We start from the raw sequence: 22,360 nt of genomic DNA on the forward strand, positions 1-22,360 counted from the left end.
GAAGTCCCTATTACCTGTCAACGCCTTATTAATTCAGTTTACTCTTAAAAGAAACTAGACTTAGAAACATTAGAGTTGTACTGAAGCACATGACTCAGTTTCACCCTCACAAGGTTTCTGCTTTTAAATCCCAGCATTTGTGTCTCGAAAAAACCAAAAAAAAAAAAAAAAAAAAAAAAAAAAAAAAAAAAAATCCCAGCATTTGGGAGGCAGAGGCAGGTGGATTTCTGAGTTCGAGGCCAGCCTGGTCTACACAGTGAGTTCCAAGACAGCCAGGGCTACTACACAGAAATCCTGTCTCGAAAAACCAAGGGAAAAAAAAAATCTTACGAGATTACTTTATGTTTTCAGTACTGACATACACACTCGCTCTGAAATAATCTCCCATATAAGGCAGGTTCACCAATTTATTAACTGTACTATGACTGACATTTTAAGAAACTATCAAGGCTGGGAGGTACTCAGTGCTACAACACTTACACATTCTTCCTGGGTTCCTTGTCCAACACCACACACACAAAAAAAATAAAACCCCCAGACCAGCTGTTTCCCTTAAAGGCAAGACCAGAGTAAAGATGTTGCAGAATTCAAAATTTTATAACCAATTTATTTCAAAACCAGTCCTTAAAAGCAAAAGAAAACGATATACCCCATTCATTGCTGCCATAGGAAACCTCTATTGGAATGGGGCTGAGTACTCCTTAGCTGGAGTGGGCTATAGCTTATTCTACTAAAATGGTAAGAAAATTTTCTTCTATGACACATGGGTCTAAACAGAGACTGACCTGACCTCCACAGGGTCAGGGTAAAGCTTCTATAGCTGGTGGCTATTCAAGGGTATGCTCATGTCTAACGAGACTGGGGAGACTGGGGGGACTGTGATACTCGTGGTGCTCTGGGCTTCCGGTGGCTCCTGCTACCTTCTTGGTCTTCAGTGTCTGGATACTTGGAAAGGTCCAGAGTCAACACATGGCTGAACATGCACTCATCATGCTGAAATGGAGGTAGGGCAGTTTTAGTCAGTTCTCCTGATCAGAGGAACAGTATTAAAGTGAGGTCATTAGTTAATAATGCATTTAAAAGGAATTCATTATCCTGTATGGGTTTTTTGTTTGTTTGTTTGTTTTGTTTTGTTTTGTTTTGTTTTGTTTGAGATAGGGTTTCTCTGTAGCCCTGGCTGTCCTGGAACTCACAATGTAAATCAGGTTGTCCTGAAATGTAGAGCTATCTGCCTACTTCAGGCTCCCAAGTGCTGGGATTAAAGGCATGCATCACCACACCTGGCCCAGTAAATTAATTTTTATCTTAGCTTAAAGGGAAAGAGCCTAAAATGGGAAGTCTTGAATTGTTGATCTATTCTCTTGGCTCAGGTTTTTAATTAAAATTTTGTTTTGTGTATGTGTGGGTATGTGCCTGCAGGGTACAGGTGTGAAGATTAAAGGACAGCTTTCAGGGGTCAGTTCTTTGCTTTCACTACATGGTCTCAGGAGATGGAACTTACGTTGTGAGGCTTGGCAGCTGGTGCCTTCATCAGCTGAGCCATTTTAATGGCCCTAGCTGTTTTTTGACCTATGATGGATGTGTTGAAATTGCAAGAGTTTCTGTATACCTTGGAGCTTCTAGTAAATCTGTTTTTTGATAATAGTGATTGATTTTTGTGCAAAATATTCACAAGTCAGAAACATGAAGGACAGTATTAACTGTTATCTCTATGTACTGCTATTTTGCAAAACAACACAAGTACCACACTACCCTGTAGTTGTAGAGTTTGTTTTTTGTTTTTTATTTTTACTACACATATTTACTCTTGTGTGTGGAGAAGGGATGAGTTGTTTTTCTCCCTCTCACGTGGATCTGGATGATCAAACTCAGGTCAATAGGCTTGGTAGCAAGTGCCCCAACCTGCTGAGCCATCTGTTGGGCCATGACCTTCAGATTTAATTTCCTTCTTTCACTTAAGTATGTCTTAAATTTCTTTCTGTCAAGGAGAGTATCTGAGTAATTAATTACTCTTAAATTTTATTCATTTAAAACTCATTTGGTTTATATTTACCCACTATAGAAACCCAAGAATGTCTGCAAACTCCTGGATTGTGTTAGGAAATCCCAAGGCTGGCAGGGACAGAGGAGTTTATGGGGCCTGTCCTTGTCCCACCTCCTTACCTCTGGGTAGACGCCTATCAGTGCATCAGCTCTGGAGTAGAACTCCTCTTTCAGGGAAATGATTATCATCTGAAACTGTTCCTGACTCTGCTCTTTGATGTAACCTGAGACCTGGGAGGAAATAAAAAGCACACCTTTCACTAGCAAGGCAAGGCTTCCTTTGGGCTCTGCAAACAATGGTTCTCTTTCTTTTTAGTTTTAAAAATCATATTTGTGTTGATAACTCAAGGCTTAAAGATTGGGAAACCATGGCAAGTATATACAATTTTATAATCAAGTTTTGGATAAAGATGAATTCTAGCTCCTCCAGGAAGCTCAATTCCAATGAAATAAAATGATTAGAGTGTGGTGGTGTAGTTCTGTAATTCTAGTGAAGTAAAGGGTCTGAGGGTCTAGTTATCTTTGAGGCAATGTCTAGAATCACCTAACATCCTCCCACCAAGGCCCTACCCTCTCAAAGTTTCCTTTAGGAAGCTCAATTGAAGAATACCCTTTCTAGTGCCACAGCCTTTATGTGGGGACATTTACTATCCAGAACATCGAATCCTCTGATCTCCTGTTTCTACTATCGCTATTCCAAGACTTCCGTTCCTGCATCATGGCTACTAAGATGGTCTCTAACACCAGAGTCCCTTCTGCAAATGTGGCTTTTTAAACTGTCTCATTCACTCACTATATGTGGTATTCCAGAAGTAAAAGTCTGAGTCTTGGTTCTCCTGTACCCAAGTTCTGAGTGGTTTAATTTGGCATTTTGTTTTGTTTGACAAGCAAGCCATCAATTGGATGAATGCAGACATGTGAGAAGAGAGCTCAGAGCTGTCACTCAAGTGTGCATGAGCTGGGCATGGTGGCACAAGATGTCTCACGGAGGTTCTAAAAGGTCTTGATTACCCTAAGTATTGTTGCTCTTTGCCTCCATGGTTTCTTCTTCAGGCTTCTGCTTGTTTGTCCTGACTTTCCTCAATGAGGGACTATGACAAAAATATATAATCCTATAAGCCCTTTCTCCCTAAGTTGTTTTTGGCCATGGTTTTGTCACAGCAATAAAATAAAACTAGGACATAAATATTCTATTAGAAATTGAAAGCAGAAACTGGGGGTGGTGGGCCACACCTGTAATCTGAGCACTTGGGAGGCAGAGGCAAGCAGATCTCTGAGTTTGAAGCCAGCCTGGTCTACAGAAAGAGTTCCAGGACAGCCAGGGCTATGCAGAGAAACACTGTCTTGAAAAACCAAAAGGAGTTGGGGGACTGAAATCAGACATAAACTTACTTTGCCAATGTTAGTATTGTCCAGGGCTGCATCTACTTCATCTAATACAAAGAATGGAGCAGGTCGAAAGCTAGAAAGAATAACATGCACATGAGTAACAACTTTCTATTTGTTTTATGAAAGACTTAGAGGTAAAGAGCAACAATACTTAGGGTAATCAAGACCTTTTAGAACCTCTGAGAGATGTCTTTTGCCACCATGCCCAGCTCATGCACACTTGAGTGACAGCTCTGAGCTCTCTTCTCACATGTCTGCATACTAGATTCCACATGAACAGTCCAGCACCATTTCTCCAGCAACCCCACCCCCCACCGTTCTCCCGTGGGCAGCTAGTGGCAGCAATTATTATTAAGGTTATTTAGACCAAACCCATGGAGCCATGACTGACTCCTTCACATTCCATGTCTGTCAGTAACCTCTAGCTCTCACATTGTCCCAAGCCAACACTATCTTTCACTTTGCTCATTAGAACAGCATCCTAACCCTGTTGTCATAGCTGCTTCACAAAGTAGACTCCACACATGCTAAGTACACTTTGGCCTCAGAGCCTTTTACACTTGCTACTCTCCGTTACATCTAGAACATTCTTGCTTTAGCTAGCCATCTAACTTGTTCCCTTAATTCTCAACTAATCTAATCTTTTTATTGTTGTGATGTACCTCAGAGCCATGCATATCTCCATTCCTTTTTTTTCCTTTATGGGATTTGTCATTTACAAATATTCTCTGCATGAGGGAAACTGTTTACAAAAGTACTTCACTATCTCCTCCAGTGAAAATAAATCTCCCACAATGGTGTCTTAAATGACCCCGAGGTCTCACACATGGGAGACATATACTCTATTGCTGAACTAGAGCCCCCAGCAAAAATGACATTTTTTTGTTTTTTGAGACAGGGTTTCTCTTTAACAACCCTGGCTATCCTGGAACTCACTTTGTAGACCAGGCTGGCCTCAAACTTACAATGATCTACCTGCCTCTGCCTCCCAAGTGCTGGGATTAAAGGTGTGTGCCACCACCACTGGCAAAATTAAGTTTTTTTTTTGTTTTTTTTTTTTTTTTTGGTTTTTCGAGACAGGGTTTCTCTGTGTAGCCCTGGCTGTCCTGGAACTCACTCTGTAGACCAAGCTGGCCTCGAACTCAGAAATCCGCCTGCCTCTGCCTCCCAAGTGCTGGGATTAAAGGCGTGTGCCACCACGCCCGGCAAAATTAAGTATTTTTGAGGAAGATACTTTGATTCACAGGAATCTCCAGAGCCTGTAACAGTACCTAAAAGTGTCATTATTTAATAGTGTGAAGGGATGGGTTGCTACCTAGTGATAATATCATTCTGCTGTGATCCTGTGTCTACCCTATCATGTTTTTTCTCTGTACCTCTCCTGTGGAGGCCTGTCTCATTTCTTTCTTGAGACCAGAAGCCAAATTATTATGTTATGTTCCTGGTGATGGGAAGACAGCAGTACCCACACTACTACTGCCTGCTATGATTGCTGAAATCTGTTGTTTGTCTTAATTTTACTCAGCTTTTGTTTCTTGATTTATATTTCAAGGGAAACAGTACAGCCATCATCAGTGGAAATGAGGATTTCAAGCCCCTATACCCCACTTCCCTTTTTCAAAGGAAGAAAATACTTTACTTTCATTATACAGCAGAACTCTGAGTATGGCATAAGAAAATAATATGTAAGCTAGGTCATTGCTTTTGTTAATATTTTTGGAAATCTTGATGTCCTATGTTGATTATCTGAATATCATCCTTTTATAAAGCTAGAAAATTACTAGCTACTGCCAAATTTTGTCAAAGGCTGTACTTGTAGATTTTCTAACTTGATATAATAGGCTTGAAGCAAACCTCAATTTTATGACTGGAACTATAGCTTTGTTAAATATTATTAAAAAATTATAGGTTTTCTGTAGAAAGACAAACTTGGTAACTTGCTGTGGCCTTACCTGTGTACAGCAAATAGAAGAGCCAAAGCAGCCACACACTTTTCTCCCCCTGACAAATTGTCCATAGGCATGAACCGTTTGCCTGGAGCCACGCAATTATAGCTAATTCCGTCTAAGTAAGGTTCTTCAGGGTTCTCGGGGCTAAGAAATGCCTGAAACACATTTATTTAGCCATATCAGAATAGTAACCAATACATTTTAACTTAGGTGGCAACATATTTAAGTGAAAAAAATTCTTTCTTTTGGTTAGGTTCTCAGTTTTGATGGGAAAAATACTAATACCTGTAAATACATTTAATTGTGCATTACCCACAGATATCAAGGTTATCTGGGAAAAGAGAATGCTCAATATATCCACAGCCCATATCTTTCCAACATAATTTCAGTTGAACCTCAGTAGCAGACGCCACAGACTTATGAACAGTCTCCATCAACTTACTTGTTGGTCCATGTCTCTGACATTTACTGAATACTTACTATGGACCACATACTGTAGGTGTATGTATGAATCCTGTTTTCAATGAGTTAAAATGATTATTTTACTAAAACATTATATTTTTCTGAAATTCTAAAATTCAGATTCAGGATCATTTCAGTCATAATGTGAGTCCAAGCAGAGCTGGTACACAAATCTTGACCTATATTTTTTCACATTTAATTCTACAAGTATTTGCTATGGCTATTGCTAATACCACAGGAGTGGATAATAAAATGGGCCCAGAGATTCATTCAAGTGGATATTATGGAGATTTAACCCTGCCTTTAGTCTTCTACTCTCCTTTGATATGTTGATCAATACCACAACTATTTTTCACCATACAGACAGTAGTTTCATTAAGTAAATTTAGTACTAGACAATAGAATTTTAGCACTTGAAAAAAATTTATACATCAAATGGTCTAACTCCACTCATGTTCAAGAGGAAGAATAGGCCCAGAGTATCTCTGACTTGTCTGCCTCCAGCATAGTTGAGTGGACTCCAGAACACATGTCTTGAGATGATCAGTCTTCCTGCACTGGCTTTGCACCTATGTCATTAAGGACTATGCTGTGGTCATTTTATTTCTCACCAGAAAACAAACACCATTATTGACACTAAGCTCCCTCTAGTGTCAGAGGTTGAGAAACACACCTGGGCACTGTTGTTCCTGCAGAGCTTCTTGTAGATTTGATCAATTGAGACCGAGACGTGCTCAAAACATTGACTGAAAGCCTCGTACCTCCGTCTTTTCACCTGCTCAAACTCTTGCCTACATATTCTGGCTTCTTTTCTGCTGGCCTCAAAAGCTAAGAAAAAAATTAATGATCTTTATTTTTGAGTTAGATTGTCTTGAATATACCCGCATTCAAAATACTTTACCTATGACTAAATTCTGAGAACACATCTTTTAAGCTTGATAAGTCTTTTCCTGACAGAGCTAATATCTAAATGTTAGCAAATCCTGACAGTGTATTTAATATACTTATTTGTCTGATATGAGAAATCTTGATTTATGTTTTAAAATAATTAATACTACTTTTTTGCTGTTGTTGTTGAGACAAAGTCTCATGAGGCTAGGCTGGCCTCAAACTATGTGGCTGAGATTGACCTTGAACTTCTGATGTTCCTACCTCTACCACTAGAGTTCTAGTATTATATAGGTGCAAAACCCCAGTTTATAGGGATTTTGAAATGGAACACATAATTTCATGTATATTGGGTAAGTATTTGTCCAACAGAGCTACATTCTCAACCCCCAATAAACCTATTTTTAAGTAAAGTAGAACATTCCTCATCAAGGGAGGCATTTGTGCTTCAGTATTAAAAAGCACACATTACCATATGGCAACAGAGGAAAATGCATGTTAACAAGAGAAAGGTACAATATAAGGAGGTTGATGGCACATACAGAAATAAAAACACAGATGAATATCACTTTGCTAACTATAAGCTCAATTTTACCATCTGCAGATTCTTGAAACTTGTCTCTGACAGCCTTTAAGTTCTCTTGTGCTCGAAGGTTTGGAGCTGCAGTCTTCAGTAGATTATTTTCTTGGGATGCTACTTGCTGTAGAAGGAGTGTAAGGTGGGCCTCCACCTCCTTATCTGATTGTAGAGACTATCATTAACAAAAAACAACACTGATTGGCATTCCTTTAAAACTCAAAGGTAAGATCTAAGTACAAGATTTACCATTCTTTGTGTGTGTGAGCATATCTTCCACAGCATGTGTGTGAAAGTAAAAGGACAACTTTTGGGACTGATTCTCTTCTGTTATGTATGACCCAGGAATTGAATTCAGGTTGGTGGCAAGTGGCTTTATTTGGTGAGCCACTTTGTTGGCCTAAGACTACTATCATTTATTCTGGGGCGGACTGGGGTAGGGTGTTGCTGAGTTGGTTTCTTGAGATAGGGTCTTGCATTTTAGCCTTGGCTGGTCTGGTATTCATTATGTAGCCTAGATAGGCATCACATCTGCAGCAATCTTCCTGCCTCAAACTCCTGACTGCTGAGATTACAGGTTTGTGACACCACCCCTGGCAAGGACACTACTATCTGACTCTACTTCACCCTTTGCATCTCCTTGTTCCCCTTTGGAAGCCATTGTGTTTGGTCCTGTAGTCAAACAGGTAGTGTCTGTAATTTCCCTACCCAGCTGTGTCTTTCATGGCTATAATAATGTATCATGCTGCTCTGGAACATTCTTTACTTCTTCAGATTATGATCATGCCCAAAATGTGGAGGTTTATTTATTTGTTTTTTTTTTTTTTTGTTCATTAAAGATATTAGTCGACTATGATGAACTGGTTAGACACTGAAACTTCAATTAGGAAAACTAATATTTGCCTTAAAAGAACACCAAGGGTCTGGCTAGAGGGGTGGCTCAGTGGCTGCTCTGCAGAGGACCTCAGTTTGATTTCTAGAATCTATATGGCAGCTCACAGCCATCTATAACTCGGGTTCCAGGGGGAACCGAGGCCTACTTCCTGCTTCTAAGGGCATCAAGCATGGGTGTAATATACAAGTATACATGTAAGCAAAACACCCATACACATAAAAAATAAAAAAGCACTCACAGAGAAGTCAGAAATACAAAATGACACTTATGTTGGGATGAAAAAGCTTCCTTGTAGGATGAACACAGGTACTATGGGGCACAGAGAAGGAATTCAAATGACCTGGAGGTGTAATGCATAACTCCAAAGTCAGTGAGTAAGGAGGAGAAGGGGAAGGTGTAGCCACAGTCTTCCAGGAAAACTTTCTTGACTCCTAAAGGGGGTTAATTAATACACAATAAAGGTAATATTTAACTCACTGGGAAAAAACACTATTTAAAAACTGAATAAGGTACATATTTGGGTGACTTTTAAAAAGATAACAAAGTAAAATTTAAGTAATCAAGTATGATAGTTTTCTGCCAAAAGACTACATTTCCCAGCTTCCCTTGCATAAAGCAAGCAAAGCAAAACAAGTTTAAAGTAAACTTAAAGTTTGCTTAATGTAAAGTAATATTCAAAATCAGGTATATAACAATTGGCCATGAAAGTTTGCATGCTTGAGTAAAATGGGTTAAATTTACAAAATATTCCCATGGCAGGAAGTCCCCAGGCTCAAGTTGTTCCCTTATATGTAACACAAGTTCCCCTCAATGGAGCATCATCCCACCAGAGTAAAATGCTTGTTAGCCTCCGTACAGGACAAGGATGCACGGGAAGTCTACTGCTTCTGTCTCTGGCTGTATAGGCCTGACCAGCTCTGGTCATGTAAGCCTGACCCAAAACAAAACAAAACACCTCTCCTTATCTAAAGATGAACTACTCCTCATGTCTCACACGACAGGGAGATGGATACTCTTTCCCAGTGGAGGATCTCAGTCTGCACCCACATCCTAAATGTCTCAAACTGGAGAGAGGCAAATAACAATTACTCTATTCTCAACATCTTTCAAACTGGCATTCGAGGATGCTGTGAACAGGGAAACTTTGTACCTAAGCCTACCATGCTAGTTCAGTTGGCCACACCCTTTACCTTGGCATTTGAGTCTTCCTCTTATCAAAAGCTAATTTCAGGGTCCACACCCTAACTATCCATGTGTCCTGAATAAAGGAGGTTGCCAGATATTCTGTCCTCAAACTAGAGATGACTTAGATGAAGGAGATTCTCACCAACTTAGATTCACCTGTGGTACCAGACCATAATCCAGTCTTTACTCAGACGGAGGAACCTTCAGGGCCAGTACCTATACTCTTACCTTGAAGCTCTACAAAGAGTATGCAGACTTTAGCAGTGATGCTTGTAGATATTCTCTTAGAAATGACAAAAGCTCATTTAATTTTGTTATTTTGCTTTATAAATTATGTCTCAAAACAATCTATTTTTAAATAGAACAATGTTAAGAACTATGCTTACTACTGTCAGTATGTGGTGACCTACAGATCTGTCCATGAACAAAAAGAGTAAAGAATTGGCTTTCTTTGTTAGTTCAGTCCATGTTACATGTAAATTATTTATTACAGATTTGACATGACTGACTGCTTTCATTTTTTTCCATCTGTTGGTTGACTGTACGGAATGAAAATGTTATAAAAATTTTACAATGTTCGTTATAGGGTTAATTTTAGAAAACTTTAAAATGAATCATTTATTCTTGACAAGACAAGTCACTGTCTCTGGGAATAAACCTTTTATATTAAAATTAAAAATCATTTCTTTTGGTAGAATGCAATTTAGAATTAAAATGTCTTTTTATATAGCCTGACATTATAAAATACATTTATTAAATAATCCTGGAATATAGGTGTAACAATTTGATGTTTACAAAAATATATATGTTATATATATTATAATATATTATATTATAACATATAATATATATTGTTTTTAATACTAGATATGGGCATTTAAGGTAATAGTCCCAACTTTACTTTATCAAATTGTTTCTAACCAGAACTTTTAACTTGAGATACTGTTTTTGTTCATTAAATAACAGTTGGTACTGTTAATATTTAAAACAAATATACAAAGTTCATGTATAAAAGCAAGAAATATCGGACACTTTCTCTTCAAATTCATTCCTTGGATTTCTGACTTGAATTGGCTTCTTTTACAAAGCTTCTAGCTGGTTGGTTCCTTATGCAGAAATCTGATGTAAACAAACAGCTAATTGCAGATACCTGTCTTTCTACAGAACTCTGGAAATGGCCCAACCAGTTATACAATTGCATTTAACTTTATGTTATACTGACTCACATTAATGTTGATACAAAATTTCCTCATTAACTTTGTCTATTAATGTTCTCCACAAAGTGGTAGTTATTATCTCCTGACTTATGTTCTGTATCTTTGCCAACAGTTAGGTGTTACCATGGCCCCTTGGTTGGCTTTTGCTCACCTCATCACCTTTCTGTTAGCTTTGAAGGAGTTACTGAGAGATCCACACCCCCTAACCCCCAAAAGCAGTCCGGTGATCTCTAAAAGAATATTAATGGAACATGGGCTGTCTAACTCATCCCTTTTCTTGTCACTTCGGACATTGTTTTGGGGACTCAGAACTAAAACAGCTGGGACTGAAGCCCTCTTTGCATCAATTAACCTCTCTCTCTCTCTCATCTGCCAAAACAGCTTAACATCTTCCTTTTCAAGTCCAGCTTGACTCCTTGACTGCTGCAGTACTCCAAAATTAAAAGGGACTAGATCTGATACTTCGAGGGATGGGATTTATGCCCTCCTCAAACAATGCTGCTTCCATGCCAACAAATCCTAAACGATTTGAAATGGGGCCTAAAGACAACCCAAAGACACCAAACAAAAATGATTTCTGGCTCTCTCCCTCACTGGTTCCTTTCCGTGATCACTTTCCTCCTTACTATTCTTATACCTATGTGTCACCCTGTCTTTTAAATGTTTTACCTACTGAACTTCTCCTTATACCTAAACAAAATGTTTTACATATGCTCTCCTGATAGCTCTCACTCTAAAACAACTCCATTTGTTCCTGATGCATCTGCAAAAAGACCTTTTGGATGCTGTGGAGAAACTCTGGCTAAAAGGGACCTTTATCACTTTCACTCCAGGCTAGATATTATTCTTACATTAGTCCTGTATTTTATTTTGTTCCCTTTCTTTGATACTCTGTAGCTCCCTGCTACTTATGGTAACTTGTTTTGGTGCAATAGTCCTGGCAATGGGACCAGTCGCTGTCACCCTGAATCAACTCTCACTGTTCTACTCCATTTTCCCTGCCTCTGTCCCTTCACCCTTCCAGGAAAATCTCAATTCTAGTCTGTAGCAAAATCATCTGGTTACAGCGCTCTATTTTTCCAAGCCTCTTCAGGAATATAGAATGGCACTCGCCTAATCCATCATAGTCAATCAAGACTCTCTCCTGCTTCATGATCAGAGGACACCCTCTTCAATGGGACCAGTATTTTCCCCCTCTGACAAAGACTCTACTTAGCAGAAAACAGTTAAAACATTCTTAATTTTTAAATATCCTCTTGAAGTTGGAAACAGTAGTTTCCTTCTGAAAAACTATACTTCCCAGCATCACTTAAGGGCTACAGAAATCATTTCTACTCCTATTAAGGGGTGGCATCTGATCTTCTGTTGGCACTCTTTATACCTTTGGGCTCCCTTGTGGTGCTCCTGGTTCCTCTCTCCCCTTCCTTCCCTACTCCTCACATGGAACAGCTGAGTCTGGTCATGTTCACCTTGGACTCTCCCACATATTCCTGCCTCTGTCTATATTCTCCCCCATAACTACAATAAACCTTCTCTTCCACTATACCTAGGAGCAGTCATGTCCTTTCTTCTCCATCTCTGTCATCCAATAACAAATTGGCAAATGTAGAATAAATTATTACTCTGAATTCTGAGTGTAATTCTAGCAAATGACCACACTCAAAGGTTAAGGCACCCCTGGGTGACTGACATCCAAAGTGCACAGTCTGTGTCCTGAACTTGTGGAATCTGATGTCATCCCAGACAGTGCCAGACTAGAACATTAACATTTCCAGCTGGTATTCAGAGAACTAAAGTGTTGGGAGCCGACTTTTAGCAGAAAGCAGCTAGAAAGCAGCTATCCACATGCTAGCCACGCCTCCAAGGCTTATGTCATATCCACACGCCTACAAGGGGCTTGGCAAAAGTGTATAAATACCCCAGATTTCCCTTCAATAAAAGAGACTTGATCAGAACCTCTGTCTTGTCTCCATTCCTTGCGTCTCTTCCCCTTATCCTTCCTTTCTCTCTCTCTCTCTCTCCCTCCCTCCCCTCCCTCCCCCCCCCTCCCTCCCTCCCTCCCTCCCTCCCTCCCTCCCTCCCTCCCTCCCTCTCTCTCTCTCTCTCTCTCTCTCTCTCTCTCTCCCATGACCCGAAGACCACCGGAGTGGCAGTTTGAAGCCAGGCAGTGGTGGCCCACGCCTTTAATCCCAGCCTTTGAAAGGCCAAGCCAGGCAGAGCGGAGAAGGCCAACATAGTAACTATTCAGGCATTGTTAAGTCTTTTGTCTCAAGCCAGGTAGAGCTGAGCCGGTTGCAACACTAAAGAACTGCTAGTTCTCTGGTGTTGAAAGTACTGTTAATACAGATGTTTGATGATGCACACACATATTTGTTGTGTGTGCACATGTGTTTGTGGAGGCCAGAGCTGGCTGGCTGTCTACTTCAGTTTCCCTCTACCTTATTTTTATTTAATTAAAAAATTTATTTCTATTTTTTTTTTGTTTGTTTTTGCTTTCATGTGTGTCTGTGCACCACCTGCATGCAGTGCCCAAGGAGGCCAGAAGAGGGCATTGGATTCTTTGGAACTGGAGTTACAGATAACTTGTTAGTGGCTGTATAGGTGAAGGGAACAAAACCTGGGTCCTTTGGAAGAACAATCAGTGCTCTTAACCACTGAGCCATCTCTCCAACTCCATCTTATCATTTGAGACAGGATCTGTCATTGGACATGGAGCTTACTGATTGGCTAGAGTAGCTGGACAGTGAACTTTAGGGACCAACCTGCGTCTGCTTTTCCAGCTCTGGGATTACAAACATAAAACTGCTGCACCCAGCTTTTGGGTGTGGGTACTGGGGAGCCAAATTCAGGCTATTATGTTTACCTGGCAAGCAATTTACTGACTGGATCACTTCCATAGCTTTTATTTTGATTTTTGGAGACTAAGTTTCATGGCACACATGCTAACAGTCAATTTTTGGTCCTCCTGCCTCTATATCCCAAGTGATGCTGCGATTGCAGGCATCGGCAATCATCATCAACCCAGCTTTTTTTTTCCCTTTGATGTCTCTCCACCCCCACAAAATAAAAATGACAAAAAAAAAAAAAAAACCCACCGACTAACCCACCCCACACATTTTAAACCCAACCATATAAAAACGATTCCATAATATTTTAATAGCCAATATTACATTAATCACAAACAGAAATCTTTACATTACCTTCAGATCCTCTCTTAGAGGGCTGTAGTCTATTTGGATGGATGCTTCTTTTTCATAGATATCAGCTGTTGCCTGGGTACTTTCTGTTTCAGTTAGCTGAAAAAACAGATACTCTTGCTTGAACCTCTACTCCAGCTACTTACCGAGTCATTCAGATCAAGCTATCACCCTTTTGCAGCCACATAGCCTAAAAGGCCTGGCGTCAGCCATTCTTGACATAGTCATGCAGCAGTGTCTTATGCTCACTTTATTGCAAACACACCTTATTGACAAAGCAGGCGGGACCCACTCTCAGGACTGCCATACTTCTCTGTATCAGGACAGCCCACCCTGCATGTCTGTTCAATTTTCACCTCAGCTACTTACTAGCTGTCTTCTCTCAAGCTATACCTTTTTATCTACTTTTCTGAGATCCACCATCAACACTCAGTGTAATGGCTTGAATATGCTTGGCCTAGGAAGTGGCACTATTAGGAGATATGGCCTTATTGGAGGAAGTATGTCACTATGGGTGTGGGCTTTAAGACACTCAACCTAGTTGCCTGGAAGCCAGTGTTCTCCTAGTGGACTTCAGATAAAGATGTAAACTCTCAGCTCCTCTTGCACCATGCCTTCCTGAACACTGCCATGCTCCCACCTTGATGATAATGAACTGAACCTCTGAATCTGTAAGCCAGCCCCAATTAAATGTTGTCCTTATAAGAGTTGTATTGGTCATGGTATCTCTTCATAGCAATGCAAACCCTAAGACAGAAGTTGGTACCAGAAGTATGGTATTGTTATGATAACCTTGACCATGCTTTTGTCTGGAAGAATGTAGATTTTGTACTTTGGATTTGGAAAGCAGTGGAATGCTTTTAAGTGGGGTTTAATGTACCATCCTAGTAGGAATATGGAAAACATTGGTGCTGAGGATGACTTGAACTGTGCAAACCTGGCTCAAGATGTTTCAGTGGAGAAGAATTTTAGTATGTGGCCTAGAGACTGTTTTGTGATATTTTGGTGAAGAACATGGCTGCCTTTTGCCTTTGTTTGAAGAGTCTGCCTGAGGCTAAGGTGAAGAGATTTATATTAATTACTTTGACAAAGGAAGTCTCAAAACAGCCTATTATAAATCTGTTGTGTGGTTACTAAAGTTCACTCTTATGAAGAGCATTTTAATGAAAAGGAGCAAGCTGAGAAAGGAAAAAGATAAAATGTATTTTTTATTATGCTATGGCTAGCTATGGCCCCCACAGACTCAAATGTTTGAACAAGCCTATGGGGGCCAGGGAGTGGAATGTGGTGGTTTGAATATGCTTGGCCCAGGGAATGGCACTATTAAAACACGTGGCCTTGTTAGAGAAGTGCGTCGATGTGGGCATGGGCTTTAAGACCCTCGTCCTAGGTGCCTGGAAGCCAGTCTTCTAGCAAATACATGTGTGGGATATGAGGTTGTTTTAGATTGTTTATAGCAGATATGACTTACCTCATGCTCTAGCAGGAGCATGATTTTGACAACTAAAGATAGTTTCTGCAAGTGTATAATGTTTGGAATTCTGGAGACTCTTGAAAGGGTATATAAATGCTAGTGTCCTGAGAGGGGCTGTGATGGTGGTGGTGGCAGCTGCTGTTGCTTGCTGGTTGCTGCTGTTGTGGTTTGTTAATTAGTTGTGGGAAGAGAGATGAGAAGAAATTAGATATCCTGATGGCAAAGATCAAACATGCCCCAAGGAACTCCATACCCCTAATCAGCAGGAAGTAGTCTAACAATATCAATGCCCCTTCCCCTCTAACCTTCTTTCTCTTCAACCTAGTATTCCAGGGTTGAAAAGGTGGAATAGGGGTGGAGAAGGGTGGTAGAAAGGGAACCCATAAAGTAACCAAAAGTATGGCTACAATATATATGTGAAAACAGCTCAAATAAAAGTTAAAGTTGAATGTTAAATGTATTGCAAAAGCTCTACATCTCATGAGTGTGGTTTCATTGCATATAAGAAATGGCTTTTGTCAGTATGGCTGAAATATTTTGTTCAACATCATGATCTCAAGTTCTATGTTTTTCAAATGATATCTCATTCTTTACAGCTGAACAAACTTTTGTGTGTGCATATATATCCTTTTTACCTATCCATATGTTGATTGGAATCTAAGTTATTTTCATGTGTTGGCTATTGTGAACAGTACTTTAATATACACAGATATGCAAGTGTACCTGTGGTATGCTAATTCTTCAGAACACATAACAGAACAGTAGTATATCTGAATCATATGGTAGGTTTTTGTTGTTGTTGGTTTATTTATTTTATTTTTTTTACTTTTTTGAGAAACAAGAATATAGATTTCCACGGCTGGGTATGCTAGTTTGCATTTCTACTAGCATTGTATAAAGTGATCTCTTTCCCCACATCCTCACCAGCATGTGTTGCCATCTATTTTCTTGATGGTAGCCATTATGATCTAAGTGTCAATTCTTGCTGTTAGTTCTTGAGTTGTTGGAACCCTTTTCATTAAGTCCTCACCTCTACATCTATTTTCAAGGATTCTGTTTCCCCTGGCAGTTTCAAGTCTTAAAGTCTTCGATCTATTTTGAATTTGTTTTCGTATAGCAATAGGGAAGGAGTTTCATTCTTCTTTTTGTGACAGAATTTTTCCAGTGCCCTTTACTGAGGATGTCTTTTCTCCAATATCTGACTTTAGCTCTTTTACTAAAAATCAAGCTGCTAAAGTATATGTTAAAGTAATGAAAACTAATGTATATATTTCCTTCTGGATCTTTATTCTGTCTAGTTTGTGTATGTTTTTTGTTAGTAGCATGCCATAATGTTCTACTATAGTAATGCACTTACACTAGTTACATATGTGTACATATGTACATATATACAATACAGGCTAGGAAGGATCTATATATGAAGAAGAAAAGGTGGCTTTTTTCTTCCTGGATTTGAATCACCATCTTTTCAAAACCTAAGTGTTAAATATTTTGCTGACAGTAGAGTAAGGCTGTACACAGGAGATACTGCACTGGAGTTTCAGAATTCTTAGTCCTATTAAGCCTCATGTACGATAAGTAGCTCCAACGGCTGAGGTGCCAACTAACCTCAGGTTTGGAGCTCTCAGACTCCAGTTATCCTCATGTGGTGGGCTCAGCTTATTGCCAAACAAAAGCAGGTCTGTCAACCAGTGTACTTTCTTTCTTTTAAAACTTACTAGGTTTTGTGACTGTGAGAATGGCTCCCATAGGCTCATAGTTGAATACTTGGGTCATCAAAGACTGGTATCATTTGAAAGGATTAGGTGTGGCCTTGTTGGGGTAGGTGTGGCCTTGCTGAAGGACAGAAGTGTGTCACTGGGGGTAGGTTCTGAGATTTCAAAAAGCCTGTACTAAATCCAGAGTCTTTCTCTTCCTGCTGCCTGTAGATCCAGATGTAGAACTTTCAACTACTTCTCTAACACCATGTCTGCTTGCATGTAGTCATGTTCTCTACCATGATGACAATGGACTAAACCTCAGAAACTGTAAGCAAACCTCAGGTAAATCCTTTCCTTCATAAAAGTTGCCATGGTCATAGTGTCTCTTCACAGCAATAGAACACTAAGAGAGATTTATTCATTTTATTCTACATGTAAATGTTTTGACTGTATGTATGTATGTATGTGTATCATGTGCATGCTTGGTATGCACATGGATGCTAGAAGTAGATGTTTGAAGAAGACAGTGGATCCCCTGGAACTGGAGTTACAGATCAAAGGTCATGAACTACCTGGTGTGAATGCTACACATTGAACCTGGGTTCTCTGCAAGAGCAGCAAATACTCTTTACTGCTGAGCCTTTTCTCCAGCTCCACCACTGTACTTTTTATTGCCTGAGCTAAGTCTCCTACCACCCGAACTTTCAGGCGTGTTAGCATCTAGACCTCCATTCCACAATGCTTCCTTGGCTGTTTCCCACTGTGGAGCCTGAGGGAGGTTGATTCCAGACTCCTTTACTTGTAACTGTTCTTGTTTTCAGGCTCCCAAAGTAGTTCAGTCTTAAATAACAGGTTCATTCTCAAGATGGCACTGAGACAAATTCTTTGAGACATGGGAAGTGACAAAACAGACTTACTTTCTTTTGTTAACCTATCATGTCAGAGGAGTCAATATATTTTCACAATCCTCAGTTGCATCCCCTCTAAACTTTTGAGATCTGTGGGTTAATCTTAGGGCAAGATCACCAGTTTCTTTTCACTAGAGCTGATTCTATCCCCTATTCTCCATCAAGGAGTCATGGCTGGAACTATATGATGTGTAGAGGAAATTTAATCCAGTAATTTGGCTGCTCTGGCAAGGAATAATATCCAAAGATATGATCTGGCTGGATCATGGCATGTAGACATGCCCTGGATTATAGTATGATCTGACTGGAATACGGACATACCCTTAGTACACACTTTTAATCAAATAGTGTAGGTAAGGTTAGTTTGTAGAAGGAGGCAGCCATGTTTGAAAGTGACATCTAATTGAAAGGCAAAGTGACAAATCAGAGAAAGGTTTGACAGAATGAGTCAAGAGATAGGATATACCCAGCTCTCATGAGAACAGCATAGGAAAGAGGTTACTTGAGAACAGTGCAAGGGGTAGCAGGGACGAAGAAGCAGTTTTACTGGGACAGTTTTACAGAGACAGGTTATGGGCAAGTTATAGGTGAAGACAGAAGGAGCCAGAGAGTGAGAAGCCAGAAGATTACAACAGATTGCCAGAGTTAGTTTTAAGCCAAGCAGAGCAATTTAGCCAGAAGCTGAGAGAAGCCAGTTTGAATCAGTCAGAAATGTGCTGAGCAAAAAAGGGTACGTAAATGTCCCTCAGCACTGTGGTAGAATGTAGGAAGAGAGAAGCACTAGGTGCCAATCTTTAGCAAGCTTTGGTCTCTGGACTATGAATTTCCCAAGCTTCTCAGTATTTTTTTTCTCCTTTAGGTGGGACAGGATGGTGAGAAATGTTTGAATGGAAGACTGGTAACAGCAGTTAAACACTGTTAACCTCAGAAGATGAGGTCCTGGTAAAGTAACTTCTCCAGAGAACAGCAGACCCTGTTAAGTGAGAGCTTGGCCTCACTTCAGAAGGTTATAACATAAAAAAGTCCAAGATCCTGAGATTGGCTCTCCCTAGAGTTTTCATATACACGTATTCTTGAGATATGGTCCCACTATATAGTCTAGATCATTTTGAACTCTTGGCTCTCCTCTCAGCCTTCTAATCCCTCAAGTACTAGGTCTTTACAAGCTTACACCATTGTGATCAATTTAGAAACCCTACTTTTCTTTTTAGGTAATGATTCAGTATTAATTGAGCTTAACATTTTAATGTCTGTCTTGAAATACCTAGCCACAAACATTTTTCTTTTCCTTTCCTAGAAGGAGTTAAAGAACCTGTAGCACAAGTAGTTAAAGACATCAGCTAAGTCTGCATAACTGTACATATTATGTTATTGGCTAGATACCTCCACTTCAATGATGTCCTCCAATGACCCCAACACAAGACTTATGCCAATGTCTTGAACTTTGCAATCCAGCAGCAAGTTATGCTTCTCTAGCAGTTTTTGTTCCAAAGAACCCTGAATGATTACAACTTCCTTCTGTAATTTTCCAACTTCCCTGTAAATACAGATATAAAGTGCCTTTACTCATTATGTAATCATACCAAAGAAGAACATGTTTCATTATAAACTTGCATGATGAAGTTACTTTCCTATGAGAACTCCAAGTGCCAGTCCCTGATTTATACATTATCATTCCCAAGAAAGACCATCAATGTATACATTTGATCCAAAGGAACATTTTTCACAGACATTTCTTTTTTTTTCTTTTTTTGGTTTTTCAAGACAGGGTTTCTCTGTGTAGTCCTGGCTGTCCTGGAACTCACTCTGTAGACCAGGCTGGCCTTGAACTCAGAAATCCGCCTGCCTCTGCCTCCCAAGTGCTGGGATTAAAGGCGTGCGCCACCACCGCCCGGCTTCACAGACATTTCTTTAATCACAGTTAGCAAAGATACAGCTTTCCTTCAATTATTTTAATTATTTTTTGAGACAAGGTTTTGCTATATAGCCCTAGTAACCTTAAACTTTGGATTCTCCTGCTTCCACTTTCTAATTGCTGGGATTACAGGCATGTCACCAAATACTAGCCCCAAATACTTTATTTTTAAATATGCAATCTTCAACATGCATTTCCTCTTTAGATAGGCTTTAGAAGGTTAAACTAGGAGACTGTCTCTGCTATGTCTCTTAGCAGACTAATACCAGGTTAACTACTTCATCTCTGACAACCTGGTTTCTATCATACATGGAATGCCTTATCTGATGGTGGGGTATGAGGGTTAACACTAAGCCAACAAAGACCTTTAAACAAGATCAGAAAGAAGACAAAAAGAGAAAAAAAGAAAAATGAAGGGGGTTGGAAGAAGATAGATGGTTTCCAGGAATGTAAAGAAAAGCAGAAATAATTCTGTTTAAACTAAATACAAGAGACTGAATCTCAAAGCACTGAGGGTCTCTAGATAGTGAGAAAAATTATGATATTCCAAGGTTCAACCAAAGAAAAATGTTCATGGTCCTGTTAATCACAGGAAAGATGTCATTTTGACACAAATCAGCTGATTCAAGGCATTGTCACCATCATGATGGCACATAAATTTGTCATGTACCAGATAATGCTTTAACTGCAAACAGACAGGAAGGAATCACTGGAGGACAGGAAAATACCAGGATCAAATGCTTTAGGGTAAAGGACTACATGTGGGTTCATGTTTCATCCACCAAAAAGAACTTCAGTGCAATCAACGAATCACCTGTCCTGATCTTTTCCGCATTAGAACATTTGGAAGACCAAGAGCAACAAAGTATAAACACTTGGAGTTTAGATAATATCAAATTGAAAGTATAAGTTTAAGTTATTAGCCAGATCTTTCAAACTGAATTATTAATTACCTATCAACAGCCAAAAACTTTTTGCGTTCCTCTTCAATTTGAATATGAATTTTCTCAACGTTGGAACTCTGTGTGGCAAGCACTTCCTTAACTTGCTCTTGCTTCGCCATGAGTTCATCAACAATTTTCAAACATTCTTCTTCAATCTAAATAGAGAGAATTTGTGTTTATTTATAACACACGCACAATTATATATTATATACAATGTATATGTACATATATTAAGTATATATACATATATAATGTATATATAACATTTTATATTAATACAAACAAGTTTTACCATTATCTGTAAGAAATCTACTCATCCTAAGAGAACCCCCCTTATCTCATGTGCTACTAAACTCTGTCAGATTGTGATCCTCTTTCATCCTATAGATTTTGGAAGCTGGTAACCATTCCATGCTTCTGTCATTCATTTTGAACCTACTCTTCAACCTTGCTACATGACTTGTGTTCCATTTGCCCAGTGGAAGTGCTCATGAGACTGTAAAATGTTAGTTTTCACCACTTCCTCCTTCCCACAGTGCTGGGCTTATATACTGTCTCCTCTTCTGGCTTTCCTCCTAAAATTTCTGAGTTTCCTAGAATCCCAACTAGTTCTCTTCTGGACCATAGTCTCAGTTCCTGTCATATGGTTTTAAATTACCCTACAAACCAGGAACTCCTGCCACACACAGAACATGTATTTAATCTAGCTTTCAGAAGGCTGGGACAAAATTTTGAGTTTGAGACCAGCCTGGCTACATAGTGAAACTGCTTCTGAAAACAGAGCAAACCAGAACTCAATCAGTAATTCTGAAGTTTGTGTTCCAGTCCAGAATTCTCCCATCTTTTACACACTTGAGTCATCTTGCTTTCTCTGGTATGCTCTCTCTTTCTCTCTCTCCTACCCGCCCCCCCCACTTAACATCCAACAACTCATTAGTTCTGTTAGTTTTATGTTAATATTTCTGTAATATGTAGCCCTGATCCCAATCAGAAACCATTAGGTACTAAAAAAATAATACTGCTACTTAATGAAAGAAGCCATAACTTCAAAAAACTGCCACTCCAGCCACCCATAATAAATTACCTTCTTTAGGTTATTAATGTCTTCTCTGCCCTTCTGGATTGTTGTCTTTAATGTGTCGATCTTACTCAGTTTCTTCTTAAGCTGATTTCGACTATATTCAAGCTGAATATTAAGCCGAGTTTTTTGTTTTTCAAACTCTAATCTAGTATAATAAAGTCAAGCATTATAAGGGGTAAGAAGAATGCATTGTTCTTTTAACTTTTTTCAGATTAAAAAATGTATGTGTATTTGTGAACTTCTGTGCACCACATTTGTGCATATGTCTATTGAGGCTAGAGGGCATCAGATCCCTGAAAACTGGAGTTACAGGTGCCTGCCCTATATGGGTGCTAGGAACCAAATCTGGATCCTCTCCAAGAGTAGTAAGTGTTCTTAACCACTGAGCAATCTCTCCAGCCCCTTTTAATTTTTATAGGAAATTTCAAACAAGTAAGCACAGTGAAGCTATAATGAATCCTATGCAACTTACCCAATTTAATAATTATCAATTCATATTGACTCTTGTTGACCTATAATACCATTCACAGCTTCTG

The 22,360-nt window shown here is 39.4% G+C and overlaps 1 protein-coding gene across 1 annotated transcript in view; it reads right to left on the reverse strand.

Moving 5' to 3' along the window:
• Positions 1 to 393: 393 nt before the first annotated feature.
• Positions 394 to 22,360, reverse strand: part of Smc1b (structural maintenance of chromosomes 1B) — a 58,719-nt gene continuing 36,752 nt past the window's right edge. Inside the window, exons 16-25 of the mRNA XM_034516749.2 lie at positions 21,828 to 21,969; positions 20,753 to 20,898; positions 19,268 to 19,421; positions 13,806 to 13,901; positions 7,327 to 7,483; positions 6,517 to 6,671; positions 5,385 to 5,536; positions 3,436 to 3,505; positions 2,164 to 2,274; positions 394 to 993 (exon numbers count right to left, since the gene is read on the reverse strand). Of these exons, the coding sequence (XP_034372640.1) occupies positions 850 to 993; positions 2,164 to 2,274; positions 3,436 to 3,505; positions 5,385 to 5,536; positions 6,517 to 6,671; positions 7,327 to 7,483; positions 13,806 to 13,901; positions 19,268 to 19,421; positions 20,753 to 20,898; positions 21,828 to 21,969 (1,327 nt within the window). The 3' untranslated portion in view covers positions 394 to 849. The remainder of the gene's footprint in view (positions 994 to 2,163; positions 2,275 to 3,435; positions 3,506 to 5,384; positions 5,537 to 6,516; positions 6,672 to 7,326; positions 7,484 to 13,805; positions 13,902 to 19,267; positions 19,422 to 20,752; positions 20,899 to 21,827; positions 21,970 to 22,360) is intronic.

This window comes from Arvicanthis niloticus, chromosome 13, assembly GCF_011762505.2.
Source record: "Arvicanthis niloticus isolate mArvNil1 chromosome 13, mArvNil1.pat.X, whole genome shotgun sequence".
Classification (NCBI taxonomy): domain Eukaryota; kingdom Metazoa; phylum Chordata; class Mammalia; order Rodentia; family Muridae; genus Arvicanthis; species Arvicanthis niloticus.